Source organism: Amia ocellicauda, chromosome 13 (assembly GCF_036373705.1).
Source record: "Amia ocellicauda isolate fAmiCal2 chromosome 13, fAmiCal2.hap1, whole genome shotgun sequence".
Classification (NCBI taxonomy): Eukaryota; Metazoa; Chordata; class Actinopteri; order Amiiformes; family Amiidae; genus Amia; species Amia ocellicauda.
The window spans coordinates 30,888,182-30,904,333 of NC_089862.1; the positions used below are offsets into that span (position 1 = coordinate 30,888,182).

Here is a 16,152-nt window from a genome sequence, read left to right on the forward strand (position 1 = left end):
CTGTGACATTACACTAGCTCCTGAATGGCAAACTGCTCATCTAAAGAGAGCCTCGATTTCGTTTCCAGCTCTGAATATCAATGACCTTCACCGCGTCACAACCGCGGAGACCGGAATCACAAACTCTCGCGATGACAGGCGAAGGCACGGAGTTACCGTGCAGCGAGATCTCGCGAGAGCAGCGTCATCATCCTAGTGTTTGCGGCGGCGATGGCAGTTCCGTGAAGCCTGTCAGGCAGAGGATGGATTGAGAAATGAGGATCAGTAGTTACCGCGCACAGGTAAGGACGACGTGATGGCCGGGGGCTGTCCGGACATACCACGCATGACTACATGTGCAGATAACCGGTTGGATGACTGCATGATTGTCCGGTCGAGTTGTGCTTGGGTTTGCATGGGCTGACATAAGCCTATGAGCACTTCCAAGTTGGTGAGATGGGTTCATGTGGTGCAGTCTACGTGCCGACGTGCGTGACTTGCAGCGGGTTCAAATACTGTCTTCTGCTGCTGGAGCTGATCTTATCCAGGATCCCCCAGCAGTCCTGACTTTAGCCCAATCCCTCAGCCGTCATTATTAAACCGAAACCTGCATATTTCAAAACCCAAGATTAGAAACGGGGACCTATGACTGTAAACAACATATGAAGTGAACTGAATAAAAATGTTTGCTGGTTCAGCCTCCTATTTGTGATTTGGGTGCAACTTATTCCTGTCTGATTTGTGCATGCAGTTGGGACACTACTTGGGACTTGAATTGCACATATCTGGGGCGCAATCAGAAAGCAATATAGGTTGTTTTGGTTTGGCAGTGTTGTATGGGATTTACTTTAAAGGAATATCGGCATGATTTATATGATTATTAGTAGTACCCTGAACTGTAGATGGCAGTGCAAGAAATTGTTTTACCACTAAGTTATAAGTTTCTATATATAAACTTGTGAATTCAACAATATTAGCATCCTTTGTTCAGTGTTTGTGAAGATGGTAGTTGAACACTGTTAAGCTATTTGGATCACTGTTTCCTATATTGTGAGGAGGTGAGTGTTTAATACATGTTTAAGTAATATTTAATATTTTAGCAGATTATATATAGATTAGACAGAAAATATAGGAGCATCTTAATGAAAACCATGTACTTGGAGATAGTCAACATGGGTTTAGACGAGGCAGATCATGCCTTACTAACTTATTAGAGTTCTTTGAACATGCAACTGCAGCTGTAGATCATGTGAAAGCATATGATATGATATACTTAGATTTTCAAAAAGCTTTTGATAAGGTTCCACACCAAAGACTGATCCTCAAATTGGAAGCTGTAGGCATTCAGGGTAATGTAAGTAGATATTATGAACTGGTTGATGTCTAGGAAACAGAGGGTGTCGATTAGAGGAGTCGCTTCTAACTGGAGTGAGGTTGTTAGTGGAGTTCCACAGGGATCAGTACTAGGGCCTGTGCTTTTTCTAATCTATATTAATGATCTGCACTCTGGGATAGTTAGCAAACTTGTCAAATTTGCAGATGATACTAAAATAGGTGGCTCAGCAGATACAATCTCGGCAGCACAGGCTATTCAAAGGGACTTGGACAATATTCAGTTGTGGGCCGACACCTGGCAAATGAAATTCATTGTGGACAAGTGCAAGATAATACATGCAGGTAACAAAAATGTCCACTATATTACACTATGGGAGGAGTAGAACTAGCTGAAGTAACGCATGAGAAAGACCTAGGAGTCTATGTGGACTCCTCACTTTCTCCATCCAAACAATGTGGGGAAGCAATAAAAAAGGCAAACAAAATGCTAGGGTATATTGTCAAAAGTGTAGAATTGAGAACAAGGGCAGTGATGTTCAGACTGTACAATGCACTAGTTAGAGCTCATCTGGATACTGTGGACAGTTCTGGGCTCCACACTTCAAGAAAGATATTGTTGCTCTAGAGGCAGTTCAGAGGAGAGCAACCAGACTTATTCCAGGTCTGAAGGGAAAGTCCTACTGAGAGACTGAGGACCTGAACCTTTTCACCCTGGAACAGAGGAGACTACGTGGGGACTTGATTCAAGTCTTCAAAATCATGAAAGGCATTGACCACATCAAATCAGAGGAGCTTTTCCAGATCAGCTGGGATCAGCTGGAAATTGGGCTTCAAGGCATTCAAAACGGAAAACAGGAGACACTTCTTCACATCGAGAGTTGTCACAATCTGGACAAACTCCCCAGCGATATGGTTGAAGCTGAAAATTTGGGAACATTTAAAATCAGACTGGATAGTTTCCTTGGATCACTCAGATGTTAATGGACACCAAACAAGCACAATGGGTCGAATGGCCTCCTCTCGTTTGTTAACTTTCTTATGTTCTTATGTGCTGTCCAAGCTCGTTTGGAGAAGCACAAGAAACGGGCAATGCTGAGGACCGGAGACGCATAAGTTGGCCAAGGAAACTTACTGCAGTAGATGAAAGATAGATCATGCTTACTTCCCTTCACAATCGGAAGATGTCCAGCAGTGCCATCAGCTCAGAATTGTCAGAAAACAGTGGGGCCCTGGTACACCTACTGTCCGCAGAAGTCTGGTCAGAAGTGGCCTTCATGGATGACTTGCAGCCAAAAAGCAATACCTCGGACTTGGCAACAAGGCCAAGCGACTCAACTATGCATGAAAACACAGGAACTGGGGTGCAGAAATTTGAAATATTTGGCTGTAGTAGAAGGCAGTTTGTTCACCTAAGGGCTGGAGAGTGTCTGCAGGCAACAGTGGAGCATGGTGGAGGTTCCTTGCAAGTTTGGAGCTACATTTCTGCAAATGGAGTTGGGGATTTGGTCAGAATTAATGGTTTCCTCAATGCTGAGAAGTACAGGCAGATACTTATCCATCATGCAATACCATCAGGGAGGCATCTGATTGACCCCAAATTTATTCTGCAGCATGAGAATGACCCCAAACATTAAGAACGTCATTAAACTATCTTCAGCGTAAAGAAGAACAAGGAGTCCTGGAAGTGATTTTATGGCCCCCACAGAACCCTAATCTCAACATCATCGAGTCTGTCTGGGATTACATGAAGAGAGAAGCAACTGAGGCTGCCTAAATCCACAGAAGAACTGTGGTTAGTTCTCCAAGATGTTTGGGCCAACCTACCTGCCGAGTTCCTACAAAAACTGTGTGCAAGTGTACCTAGAAGAATTGATGCTGTTTTGAAGGCACAGGGTGGTCACATCAAATATTGATTTGACTTTGCATTTAGTTAATTGATAAATATAATCTATTAACATCTATTTTTGAAAGCATTCTTACTTATGGCATTTCTTCACACCTGCCTAAAACCTCTGCACAGTACTGTGTTTGTGTGTGTATATGAGAGAGAGATGTACTATGTTGCTCAAACAGTTTTCTGCTTCTTGCAGAGACAGAAGCCTGTATTTCTTTTTCTCCACTTCTGTGATTCCACGTAGAGAAGCAGAATAACTAAGAACATTAAAGCCATTTAATTTATTTAGCCTATGTCAGGTCATTCATCTTTAATTTCTCCCCAAATACAATTGTAATTTTCCATTCTGTGTAAACTAGCCTGCTACAGTCACCACAGTCTAGGTTTCAAAGGATACTGCTTTGACATCAAACATTCATCATCAGAATATCTTTACCCCAGAACTCTTGCTCTGCTCTTTAGTAATCCACTCATCAAAAATACAATTTAATTAACCTCTTTATTTGTTTAAAGTTATACTTGAAATGCTTAAAATCATTTTCTTCTGGGTTTTCATCTTGCCATTGTGGTAAATTCTGTAAAACCATTGCTGCATCTGTCTTCCCAGCAGGATCATCCCTTCTCCTCCAGAGTCTAGTGAGGATGTTTCCAGGTCTGGCCCAGAGACCATGGCATGCATTCTGTCGATTCTATTTGCAGCACCATGCAACTCGAATCTGTCATGGTAAGGCCCCCTCCCCACACCTGTTTTTTGTTTTTAAGATGGTAGTCGCAATGCTATGATTCGATTGTATTTTCCAAAACAATCTATTTCGTCAGGCCTCTGCCCTAAAAAATAAGCTGCAAAACATTTGTGAAACTAATATTTCCTGGAGACAATTCCCAATAATGTAATGGGGTGTGAAATAGACATAATGTGAAACTCTACTGCAGAATCTACAAAAGAACCATCAAGATGGCCATGCCAATATAGCGAATGATGGGTTCCTATGAGATTAATGAAGTGTAATGTTTTTGGTTTTCTACTGTAGGATGGCAAAGTGGCGGAGGTATACGAACCCTCTGGTTTAATTTCCCTGACAGCCATGTGTCTGCCTTAGCAACAGGCCCCATACGTTTCTATTCAAACTCTGACAGTCGGAAGAATGGCTCGTCTGCATCTGGGCCAGACAAACCTAGTACCTCAGGAACTCCAGAAAAACCAACAGCTAACAATGGTAAGTTGGCCCACATCCACTCTGTTAAATCCCACGTACAACCATCAAGAAATTCTGAGATTACCAGTAACTGGGTTCTTCAGTCTTTTGTACTTTTTGTTGGTTGAGCTCAACATGTGCTCCAATGAGAGGTGTCTCTCTTGATGATATCAGACCTCTGACTGTGATTCCAGTTTACAGTGCATATACGGGCATGGGTAGAACTAATTCAATTAAAGAGACGCTTCTTTCTTTTTCTGTTTTTAGGTCAGAGTCCCTCTGCATCAGTTTCCGGTGCCAATGAAACAATACAAGTGAAAGGTGATGCTTGCGGACACACACTTTTGTCTGAGCGAAGCCCAATGCGGCTTTTATTACACAAATTGAAGGGTTGCAAACCAGTGGGTGTCACTCTGCACGCGTTGCTCAGTTGACTTGCTAGCAGCTCATTCATCAAAATACCTCACTGTTGTGCATTTCAAATGGTACCAGTGAATCCACATCTATTAAATGTTTAGGTATTATGTTTCAACACAAATACAGAGTTGTTTAAAAGCTCTGCTGTTCTCGGTAACCTTTATCCTCTTATTTCAGAGAAGAATAATGTAAAGGCTATACCTAGCCCTTCGTAGCTTGCAGTGACTTCTGATTGTCCCGACATTTTGACCAATTGAGCTAATTGGATACATTTGTATCGGCCCTGTGAATACAAAAGACAATCGGTGACATGGTTCTAGTCAACATGTAAAAAGATCCATGGTTGAATAAATACCACTCTAGAAGTTTCTGTCCATTCATAATATTGTTCATCCGCTCTAACATACTGTGTAGTAAATGTCAAGCCAGTGTGGAATCTCATTCAGACTGTCCTTGTGTTGTTTTTTCCCTGATTGATGTTAAATGTCTATGCCAGTATTTCAGTGTATTATTTGTATGCTCCTAGTGAGGGCAGTGCTGAAGAAGAGGGACTATGGCTCCAGATACACCCAGAACAACTTCATCACTGCCGTCAGGGCCATGAATGAGTTCTGTCTCAAAACCAGGTAACCAGACCTCCACCTCCAAAGACCAAGAAGTGTGAAACCGCTTAATATTTTACACTGTAAGCTTAAGGAGATTTCATTTTCACGTAGTGACCTAGAACAGCTAAGGAAGATCCGGCGAAGGAGCCCACATGATGATACGGAGGCTTTTACAGTGTTCCTGCGCTCAGATGTGGAAGTCAAGTGAGTTTTAAATGGTATTATATATAAAAAAAAAAGAAGATGAATGTCCATAGAGTCAAAATGGTGGTGTATGGAAAAAAAATAAAAGTACAATGTATTATGTGACATATTCTACCCACTTTCTGTGACTGAATATATCTTGTTATTGTTGTCTGCGCCAGATACACTTGTTCAAGTAGAAATGTCCTGTATCCCTTCCTTCAGAGCACTGGAGGTGTGGGGAAGCCCAGAGGCCCTTGCCAGGGAACGCAACCAGAGGAAAGAAGTGGAGAGAGAATTTAAAGAAAGTAGGTACAGTTCAGAGTTGCCCAAAGCAAAAAAAATATTGTGGTATTGTTTCTTTGGAGATTATGATCATCAAAACATAGCCCCATCTCAGATTTGAATGTTGTTGTTTTTTTTCTTTTTAACCAAACTGAACTAATCCGAAACCCCACAATTCCCTCTACCCTTTCAGATTTGTTTCGAAATCAGAAGTTGTTAAAAGAATACAAAGATTTTTTTGGCAACACTAAGGTGGGTGCATGTCTTATCTTGAACAAACGGAATTAGATTTTGTCTACCATTTTGTAATACTTATGAAGCTTTTTTTCTTCATACACAGCCACGCGCAGGCAAGCGGACAACGTTTTTACAAGGGCCGGGGAAGGTTGTGATGGTGGCTATATGCATGTGAGTTTTCTAAAATTAAACTTCCTGTTCTGAGTTGGACAAGTCTTTCAGAATGAACAGCAGTTTTGTGCGAAGACCACCTCAGCGTGATGTCCTGTCTATGTGTATGTGTGCAATTCTAAGGCTAATGCACACACATCAACATATAGTGGACACGGGTGCCACCCTCCAGCAGATGAGGCACACTAATATTTCACATGCTATTTCTTTAACCCTGTTAATATATTACATTACATTGATTAAGTTCCCATGCTTGTGCGATCACATGCAAGGCAGTGTGCCTTGACTGCATTAGCCCCATCCTGCTTAGATAGTTAAGTTCACTATCAGTGCATGACATTAAGACAAGATTTTAATGCAGCATGCTCATTTAATTAACCCAAAAGGTCAGTTTTATATCTATTTTAATAAATAATTTAGAGAGGAATTCGGTATAGTTCAGTATTCAGAGTGAGGGTTTAAGCTTCACATTATGATGTGAGTTGTGTTGTTTCTAAGCTGTGGTTGAAAGTTATTGAGTCTGGCTGCTTGTGAACTTTGATGGTGTTGAAACCTGTTTCAGCATCCTGTGCTTTTTTGAGCTGCACAGTAAAACATGCTCTTCCTGAGAACTGCGTGTGGTATTTTGGATGTGCTTTGTCCGAGGTCGAAGGTCACTCAAACAGCACCAGTCTGTTATCTAGGACGTTCATTCTGTTTCATTCTACCATTCTTCCTAGTATTGGATTTCTTTTTTTAAAAACACCATTATAATAATTTAAAATCATCTCGTATGATTTACACTACAGTCCTGAAATAAAATGTGTATTTCACAGAAGTATTTGAAGAAATCTCACTCACGATTCAAAATATCTGTATTGCAACTTGATATGCTGGTTGTCTTTTTTTTTCTTTGAATGAAAATATATTTACACACACATTTAACTTTTATTTTCAGCAATGGGTTGAATTTCTTCTTTAAGCTTCTGGCTTGGGTGTACACTGGATCGGCCAGCATGTTCTCCGAAGCCATTCACTCTCTGGCAGACACATGCAACCAGGTTAGTCCTGTTCTCGTGTTGAAGTTTCTTGCTGCGTACTTGTTATATATAATTATTCAGTGAAGAAAGACCTAGATCTAAGATACTGAGTCTTCGATAACTTTAGAGCTGTTGACTAACAGTGTTAACTTCTGAATGTGATGACATTCCTTCACTTTCATGTTCATTTGCGACAGCGCAGGTATTAGTTTGTTTTTGAGCTAACAAAAACAGTGGAAAAAGTGTCTGAAAAAGTTTTAATTTGTAATTACACACACTTGTCTGCTCATATTAAGTTTTAATTAATTATTGAATACACAGTCTGATTCTTGTGTGCAATTTTCAGCAGCTGTATTAAATTTATACATTTTACAGTGTGACATAATATTCGATTAAGTATTAAGCAGATATGCACTGTGATGGTTATCTTCCGACCAAAATATTTATCCCCACTGATGTAGGCTTTTCGTTCATTTAGGCCTTGCTTGCTCTGGGCATCAGTCAGTCTGTCAGGAACCCTGATGCTATCCATCCGTAAGACAGTCCTTTTTTGTGTTTTTATTTTTCACTGCTTATATTCCTGCATCATATTAATCATGATCATATTGTTTCTGCTAAGCTGAGTTTTAGAATTAAATTCAAAATAGAATTTAGTGAAGAATGTTAATTTGAATTTGAAAATCAAAGTCACAAAAAGGAGTTTGTCTTCTTGCTGATAGTAGAACCTGTATTATAACAGACAGAATTTAAACCTTTAGATTGTAATGAGTGACTCGTCTCCGAGCTCACTTTATTTTCATATTTCACCTGTCCGGGTTCCCATGAATCCTGGAAGATTTCCAACTTAATTTCCAGGCTACTAGATATCTAGTGTTTACTTGTAGAGTTTACTCCTCAAAACGTATTTATTGCCTGAGTTTTGATGACGGAGGCCTTGCTGTAGTGTTTGTTTTTCATTCGCCTTTACCCCTACGGTGAGTTGAATCTTACATGCTCCTCAACTCAGATGTGCGTGTAATCTTTATACCCATTTCCTACTCGCAGGTATGGATTTTCCAACATGCGCTACATTGCGTCCCTCATCAGTGGTGTGGGCATCTTTATGATGGGAGCAGGCCTCTCCTGGTACCATGGGGTGATTGGTCTCCTGCACCCCCAGCCCATTGAGTCTCTGCTCTGGGTAAGAAACAATGGTCTGGGTCTGTGCGGTTTGGTCACTTTTGATTGGCAAATGCTTTTGAGGGGTCTGATGGGTACCTTGGACCTGGATGTGGCCTTTATAGGTACAAACTGAGTGTCTTTGAGTTTCCTGAAATAGAATTTTAATATTTCAATCATGAAATGAATTTAAATGAAAAATATTGCTTACTCTAGTCTTTTTATAGTTGTATAGTTATTTTCTAGTGTCTTGTTAATTTATGTTGTTGGGGACGTGTCTGGCAGCTCACAATGCTATTCTGCGAGCCACGCATGCTGCTCGTGATTCGGTACATGTTACACACCAAGCTAGGCTAAAAGACTGAGCCAACGCAGAGCAGTACATTAAGAATTATCATAGAACAAATTAGTAGGAAAAGGTAGACTGGCTTGTAATTGTGGAAGGGGAGTTGGAGGTTGGAACCCCAACTCAGATTCAAACTGCTCCATCTTGGGCACAACTCGCTGGCTCATTTTTGTCTGAAAAACTGACACTCTTGTTTTCTTTCAGGCGTACTGCATCCTGGCAGGGTCCCTGGTCTCCGAGGGAGGTATGTAAAATAATAATGAGTGCCATTGTGATGTATATTGCCCTGGAAATGAAGCGTGAAATGAGGGGGACAGTTTTTAATTACTATCCGATTCTGGAATAATTTCTTTCATTTGTTGCCCTGGTAACTGGACTCAAGTCACGTATGAAGAATGATAAAGCGTATCAGAGCTGTCAAGTAAGAAGAGAAAAAGATGAACTGATTCCAATGATTCACAGTAATGAGTGAAGAACAGGTCTGTTGAAGGCGTAGCGCTACTTAGAAGGCATCTCCTGTTCTCAACCTAGGAGAGATCAAAGAGTGGCAACCCAAAATATCCTTTTCCTTTTCCTCTTTTGATCAGCTAGAACAAACCTGATCCCTCTGTCTCATACATGAGCCATCACCGCAGCCTTAATTGAGCTCCCAGGAATTCGGGCCACTGGCTCATGGGCCCTTGGGTACCAGTCCCCTGCTCTGTCTGTGCAGCTTGCTCTTAAAGAGGAAGATAGCATCATTATAACCTATTTTTCTTCCTTCTCTTTTTTTCTCCAGCAACACTGTTGGTGGCGATCAATGAAATTAAGAAGAGCTCTAAATTACACGGGGTCTCCTTTTATGAGTACGGTATGTACATGTGCTTTAAAGGTCAAATGGCCAAACACAAATAACTGATTACATAATTAATAATTGAAACTGTTTCCCCCATTTGTTGACACATGACATTTTGTTCACCCCTTGTCTGTTTTCAAGGATGCATTAACAAATATTAAAAAGACTTTCCAAGCATCTTTTGAAACCTATTGCAGTGTACAGAGGGCTGAGAGGGCTGTTGGAGGCCAGAAGTGGTATTTCCTCTACTTTCACAATAAAATGCTTTTTGATGATTTACCAATAATTCACAAATGCAGACAACATACTTATCTGCTTAGAACTATGTAGACAAATGAGGAGATGAAGATATGGACTGCGAATATTAGATACTTTACACATTGACATTCTCCGCATCTGTGCCAGACAACCTCCTTCACCTCTTCACCCCCTCCGATGCTTCGGCATTGTGCCTTTGATCAAATGCCTGGCGTCTTTGTGGGTTGTCTTGACGCATGCCCTAGATCGCACAATTTCATTAACATTTCAGCATCTTTTCATACCTCAAACTGACATGTGTTTAGAAGGCCTTTTGTAGCTGCACTCTTAACTATGAAGTCAATCAAACTGTTAAGTATGTGTGCATCTTTTGCTAAAGGTCAAACTGGGACATCGACCAAGATGAAAGACAAAATAATTCCACTTCTGCTTCAGAAAATAGTTGTGTGCATATAGTTTACAGTGTACAACAGTGCTATAGATTCAGAGCTGTTGTTTTTCAATCAATCCCATCTAGTTTAAGGTCAGGGGACCATACTTTAACATACGAGTGAATCCCTGCTAGCACTGCGATCCACTGCTGGGTGAAGCCCTCTGCAAGATGTGTCCACTTGCTCCGAACTGCGGCTTCTCTTAATATATATTATCACTATATAATACTTATATGGGTTGAAACTCAGACTTGCTCCTATTAATATGCTGTGGGAACCCCAGTATCCTTCAGTATCCGCTCGTTGTTATTCTCATGCTGTTCATAACATGGATGCTCCGTGTCGTGTTTGTCTCGCAGTCATGCAGAGCCGTGACCCCAGCACCAATGTCGTGTTGCTGGAAGACACTGCCGCCGTGCTGGGAGTCATCTTAGCGGCGGGTTGTATGGGACTCACATCTTTAACAGGTACCCAAGACGACTGTGCGTTTAGGTCAAGGATCCGCTGGAAATCTGAAATATGATGCATTGTCACATAGTCACGCTTACCCCAGAGCTTTCTGGTCACAAATGATCTATCGGAAAAAAAAAAAAAAAATTTCCAAATGAATAGTTTCACGGGGGGAGGACATTATTAAGATGTAATAATTTGATGCCATCACGTGTTTTTTGAAGTGCTATAGTTCATGAAATTCTTAAAAGGGATAGAAATACTGTTAAAAACATTATTATAAGTCTGTCGTGTAAACCCCTTTTTTGCAAGCTCCCTCAACTATCTATTAAGATTAATTGAGGCTTAAATGTCCTATCATTCTGTACAAAGCTTATACTTATGCAATCCTGGGAAATCTATTATATTGTATTTATTTCGGAAACTCCCCAGAATGCCAATTAAACTGTATTAACTGGGTGTCATTCAAACTGTGCTACATTACAAATGAACACCACTAGAGGTCACCATTACAATCTTACATTTCGTTTTCCACAAAGGGGGGTGATTTGATGTTTGCAGAACTCTGGATGGTTACATGTGAGAGGCGGCGTTCAGTTCTTATTACGGCAAACACAGCTGTTTAGAAATGAAATTACCAATATCCCAGTAAACAGCAGTCGGTCTCTACATGTTTACAATATAAATAATGATTCATCATATATTTTTCATTTGTTCTGTGTAGCACTGGTTCATTAATACCCTGAGCACAGTGTAAAGTGTTAGAAATACACTTTATATAGCACATTGTGTGTGTTTTCTCTTTCTTCACTGTGACGTCGTTCCTCCAGGGAATCCCTACTATGACTGCCTTGGCTCGCTGGGCGTCGGCACTCTTCTAGGGACTGTGTCTGCCTTCCTGATCTACACGAACACTGAGGCCCTGCTGGGAAGGTCCATCCAGCCAGAACAGGTCCAGAAGCTAACGGAGTTCCTGGAAAGTGACCCGGCCGTAAGGTGAGCAGAGTTATCTTCCCAATGGAGTATCCCTCTCCCAAGCGTCCCCTATTTAAATGGTGCTTTCATTCTACCAAAACCGTCACTGTGTGATTGTGAAGGTTCTTAAATGGAACTGGAAAATCTTTAGGCTCTTTATTACTCTGAAAGTAGCAGTCATGTTTTAAAGTGATGTGCATCGTAAACCGAGGAAACCCGTGACAAAATTCACGGAGCGTATGAAATCCTCTAAAAATAAATGAGCTTAAATATGCAGCTGGCTTGGATGTGTGTTTTTCGCATCTCCGTGAAGAGTCCCTTGACAGAGATTAATTTCATACCCATCAAACCCAATTCCCTTTCACTTGATCATATTATAGTCTGTTCGTTTTTATCAGATCTTTTCCCTGATAGTGGAGAAATTAGCACATTCAGAAGATCCCGTATTTACTGCAGTCTATGAAAATGAAGACGTGTGAGCGGAAGCCCCTTGGTTTGTGGACGCGATCGTGGACGCGTGGATTTTTGGAGAGCGGGGCCGTTGCATTATGGGATGTTTTAAGTGTCCTTGTTTTCTTGCAGGGGTATCCACGATGTGAAAGCCACAGATATGGGTTTAAGCAAAGTGCGCTTCAAGGCAGAAGTGGATTTTGACGGCAGAGTCGTTACAAGGTCTTACCTGGAGAAACAAGACATCGAACAAATTCTGAATGTACGTATGGAGGACTGCTGCACTTCAAACCTGCATTTCAAACCTGTAACAAACACCACGGTCTTGCGCCTGGAGCTCTGCATCGCTGTTAGATGACGCCCAGGTCTTCTGTCAAAGCTGGTTCGGTCGTAGCTATGTTTATGGCATTGCACCACCAAGATTGCAATAGGCACTGTATATCTGTACTGCTTCCTCTTTTTTTTTTTTTAATGGGGCTGCTCTGTCTTTACTTTCCCTTTCACTTTTATTTTCTTCAGAGCCTCTACTTGTCAGGCCCTGTATGCATTGTATCTCTATTCACTGTCCTTCCCCCTTTTGTCACTCTTTATGAACAGCGGCTCCTTCTCCCTACCTACCTCTGATAGGCTTTTGTTTTCCCCCAGCTCCTTTTATCTGCTCACTGGTTATCTCGCCCGTGCACATTTTCGCATGCCTCCGCTGTGATTTACTCTCTTCTACGGGAGTCTCCGGACATACCTCGGAAAATGAGAGCAGGTCCCCGATAACCATTTCTCTGCCGTAGTGACTTTAATTCTACATTAATGTTTCCCCTCCTTGTTTTATCTCTTATCGCCACAATGTGACAGCTGGTGTCTGTGGCAGGAGCCCTCTAGGATCAATCAAGGCACTAAATGTCCTTTCTCTAAAGTTGTTGTGGCCCCCCACGCCCCTTTTAATTGAATACGTTGAAGTTGAAATCTTTTTATCCATATGAAAAATGCAGGCTACCGTTTTCTTGATGTGTTGATTTTATACTATGAGATCCCTATTGGCACTTAAAAAAAATAAATAAATAAATAAATAAATAAAAAAATATATGGCTTTTTGTTCATGGAAGCCAGGGTTTCTGGAAAAGTTGTGTTTGTTAAGAATGAGGGATTGTCATCTTGTTTTTTTGCGCATTTCAATCACAATACGAATTCTGTGAACTTGATGTATTTAGGCTGGTTGTATTTTTGTCTTTTGTGAAGACTTTAGTGGCGTAAGACCAGTGTACCTTTTTCATGTTTTAAGTTGGGCTTTCAAATTTAAGTGATTTTAGGTTTGTTATGGCAGTGTGTTTATGGTCAATATTATTAAAAAAAAAAAAAAACTTTCATCCTTACATGACATTGAAGGGTGGAATTTCAGAATCGTAAAAAAAAAAAAAACGAACTATAAATACGTCTATTATTGTTTTGCTTTGGTAATATAGATCACTGTGAAGATTGGCATTTGAACACGCATGCATAAATAAGAATTTCACATACAGATAAATACACTTCATTTTCATATGAGATTCCTGTTAAAAGGTTGCGTTTAAACCCTGTATGACAAAGTCAGAAAACAAAACCCATCTGACGTGTCTCTGCTACGATCCCTCCGTCACTGTGGCCCTTCATCCCCACAGGAGATTCAGCTGGTCAAGAGTCCCGAGGAGCTGGAAAACTTCATGCTGAAACACGGGGAGAACATCATCGACACGCTGGGAGCGGAGGTGGACCGGCTGGAAAAGGAGCTGAAGGTGAGCTTGTAGAGTTGCCGTTCTTTATGTCAGGATCGCATCGCCTGTGTTTTCAAGGTGAATGTTTACCTCAGCGTATAGCCGTCCAAGAAAAACAGAGATTAGGACCAAAGTGGATTGTATTAGGACTCGGAGAAGCTCAGGTTATAAGACTTCCCTTCCAAAGAAAACAGGCCACCAAGACTAGCTGGCTGCCGGAGACGGGCTGGTGGGATCCTCGTGGTGTGAGGATGCCAGTGTAAACGCCGGCCGTGGGACGTCAAAGCCAATTGACTTGTACAATCTCCAGAAGTCCAAATTACTGCAAGGAGGAAAAAAATAAAAATAAAAAAATCTGAAAGGAACCTATTTCTCTGAATGGCTATCCATATTTTGATTTAAGACTTATGTTATTAGAGATGAAGCTCAAGATTAGTGGAATGTTATTTACAAAACTGGTTGGTTTTCTATCTGCCTAGCTCTGTAGGGCTTTATCTTGACGATGCTTAAGAACGTGAGGCACATAAGAGCTTGCACCAGGAACCCAGATTAACCCAAACATCTGGGGCTGGCGCTTATGTGGAAATTCGTTTTATGTTCGTTTACGTTTTAAAACAAGTATTTGAATATATACCAACTTTTGGCCGCTCCAATCTAACCTTGGTTTCTTGTTTGTTGTTCCAGCAACGCAACCCAGACGTCCGGCACGTAGATCTGGAGATCCTGTAAAAGTACTGTGCTGTATCTGAAGTGACTGTCAGAAGAAGTAGTTAGAGAAGGAATGCAAAAGAAAGCGGTAAAAAGAAGATTGCTATATCCTTAACAACATAGGTTATTGTCAGCTCGTGCCCTTTAACTTAAACTATGCCAGCCTCTGTACCACACATGAAAATAAAACCCTGACTTCGCTGGCCAACAGACAGAGCAGTTTAGTGCCGTAGTTGTTGTTTATCGATCACATGTTGCTTGTCCTTCCATTCAGTAGCAAAAATCTGTGCATATCCTCCCCCCCCGCGGTGAAAATACTGGTGGTGTACAATGTGGAGTTATGTGGTTAAATTCCCCTGTTGATTTCACAATTGCAGGTGAGCAGTATAAGCAATCGGGTTTAACTTAATGGAAATTAGCAATTTGCAGGAATTGAGGCGCTGTTTCAGTGAAGTGGTCCAATGGAAACGTTAGTAAAAGGTAGTTGAGGAATGCATTTATGTTTATCAGAGCTGGTAGAGTATTTGAAAATCACATCTGGCAGTATTAGATGAATACAACATCTGTTTAGCAATTATTGGAAACTATAGTGACATTACAAATATGTTGACATTTAATGAATCTATACATAAGCAGATATTGTATCCTAGTTTCAGTTTTTACTTCAAGCTTTTCAGCAATTTGACAAGCAGGGCTCCATGCATCTGAATCATGAGGGTCTGCTGCGATACACAGAAACGTCCCAAAGATCTGATTTTTATTTGCTGTTTATTTAATATTGCGTAAATGTGGTGTATTATTAAACAGTGCCCGCAAGTTTTTAGTAAGGATTGAATCACTGTTTATTTGGGGGGAATGTACCTTTGTTTGGAAATTAGATGCATTTAAAGAAGTCTGTAATGTTTCCTGCCATGTGTGGTTTAAAAATATGTTAATTCTGAACATGTTTAAAAACAGACCGAAGCAGTTGATGTTGTCAATTGGATTTCTGTGCAGACAAAACGTGCTGGGTCTTACAGGCAGATCCATTATTATTATTATTTTTAATTATAATGTTTTAACTGGTCCTCAAACATTCAGATTAATGAACACCTTACTGAATGTTTAATTTTACCTGTTTTATGCAAGCACGAACTGATCCAAAAGTGACTCGTATCGTTTTAATTTTGACCCGTCTTGTGAAAATACCAGTTATGATCGCAATCCCTGTCACAAAGGAACAAGGGATTCATCTGCAAATAAAAAGCCCTGGGTTCAACCACGGAGTGCTGGAGACTGAAGCAAATGTATTTATGGGGATATATATTTTTAAAGATGGCATTATTGATGATTTCAGATTGACCTTGTAAGACCAATGGGACTTCTGTTGAAGGAGGAGGTAAATAAATTGTGATTATTTATTACATTGGCTCTTGCAGTCCTTTCATTGTATGTGCCTACAATCCTTACACAGTGTTCAGGGCAGGGCTCCCCAC

General features: G+C 40.8%; 1 protein-coding gene across 2 annotated transcripts; it reads left to right on the forward strand.

Annotated features, from left to right (window-relative positions):
* Positions 1–165: 165 nt before the first annotated feature.
* slc30a9 (solute carrier family 30 member 9) lies at positions 166–16,080 on the forward strand. Of its 2 annotated transcripts, none has more exons than XM_066720596.1 (19): positions 166–281; positions 3,816–3,932; positions 4,240–4,425; positions 4,672–4,725; positions 5,348–5,447; positions 5,538–5,630; positions 5,835–5,917; positions 6,088–6,146; positions 6,235–6,302; positions 7,240–7,342; positions 7,800–7,855; positions 8,366–8,501; positions 9,030–9,069; positions 9,604–9,675; positions 10,709–10,816; positions 11,630–11,795; positions 12,357–12,486; positions 13,877–13,990; positions 14,654–16,080. In XM_066720596.1, exons 2-19 carry the CDS (start codon positions 3,851–3,853, stop codon positions 14,696–14,698), a joined length of 1,695 nt encoding a protein of 564 aa, XP_066576693.1. In that variant the 5' UTR covers positions 166–281; positions 3,816–3,850; the 3' UTR covers positions 14,699–16,080. The 2 variants fall into 2 exon arrangements, with proteins under 2 accessions (XP_066576693.1, XP_066576695.1); XM_066720598.1 differs by having other exon boundaries at positions 175–281; positions 3,819–3,932.
* The last annotated feature ends 72 nt before the right edge of the window (positions 16,081–16,152 follow it).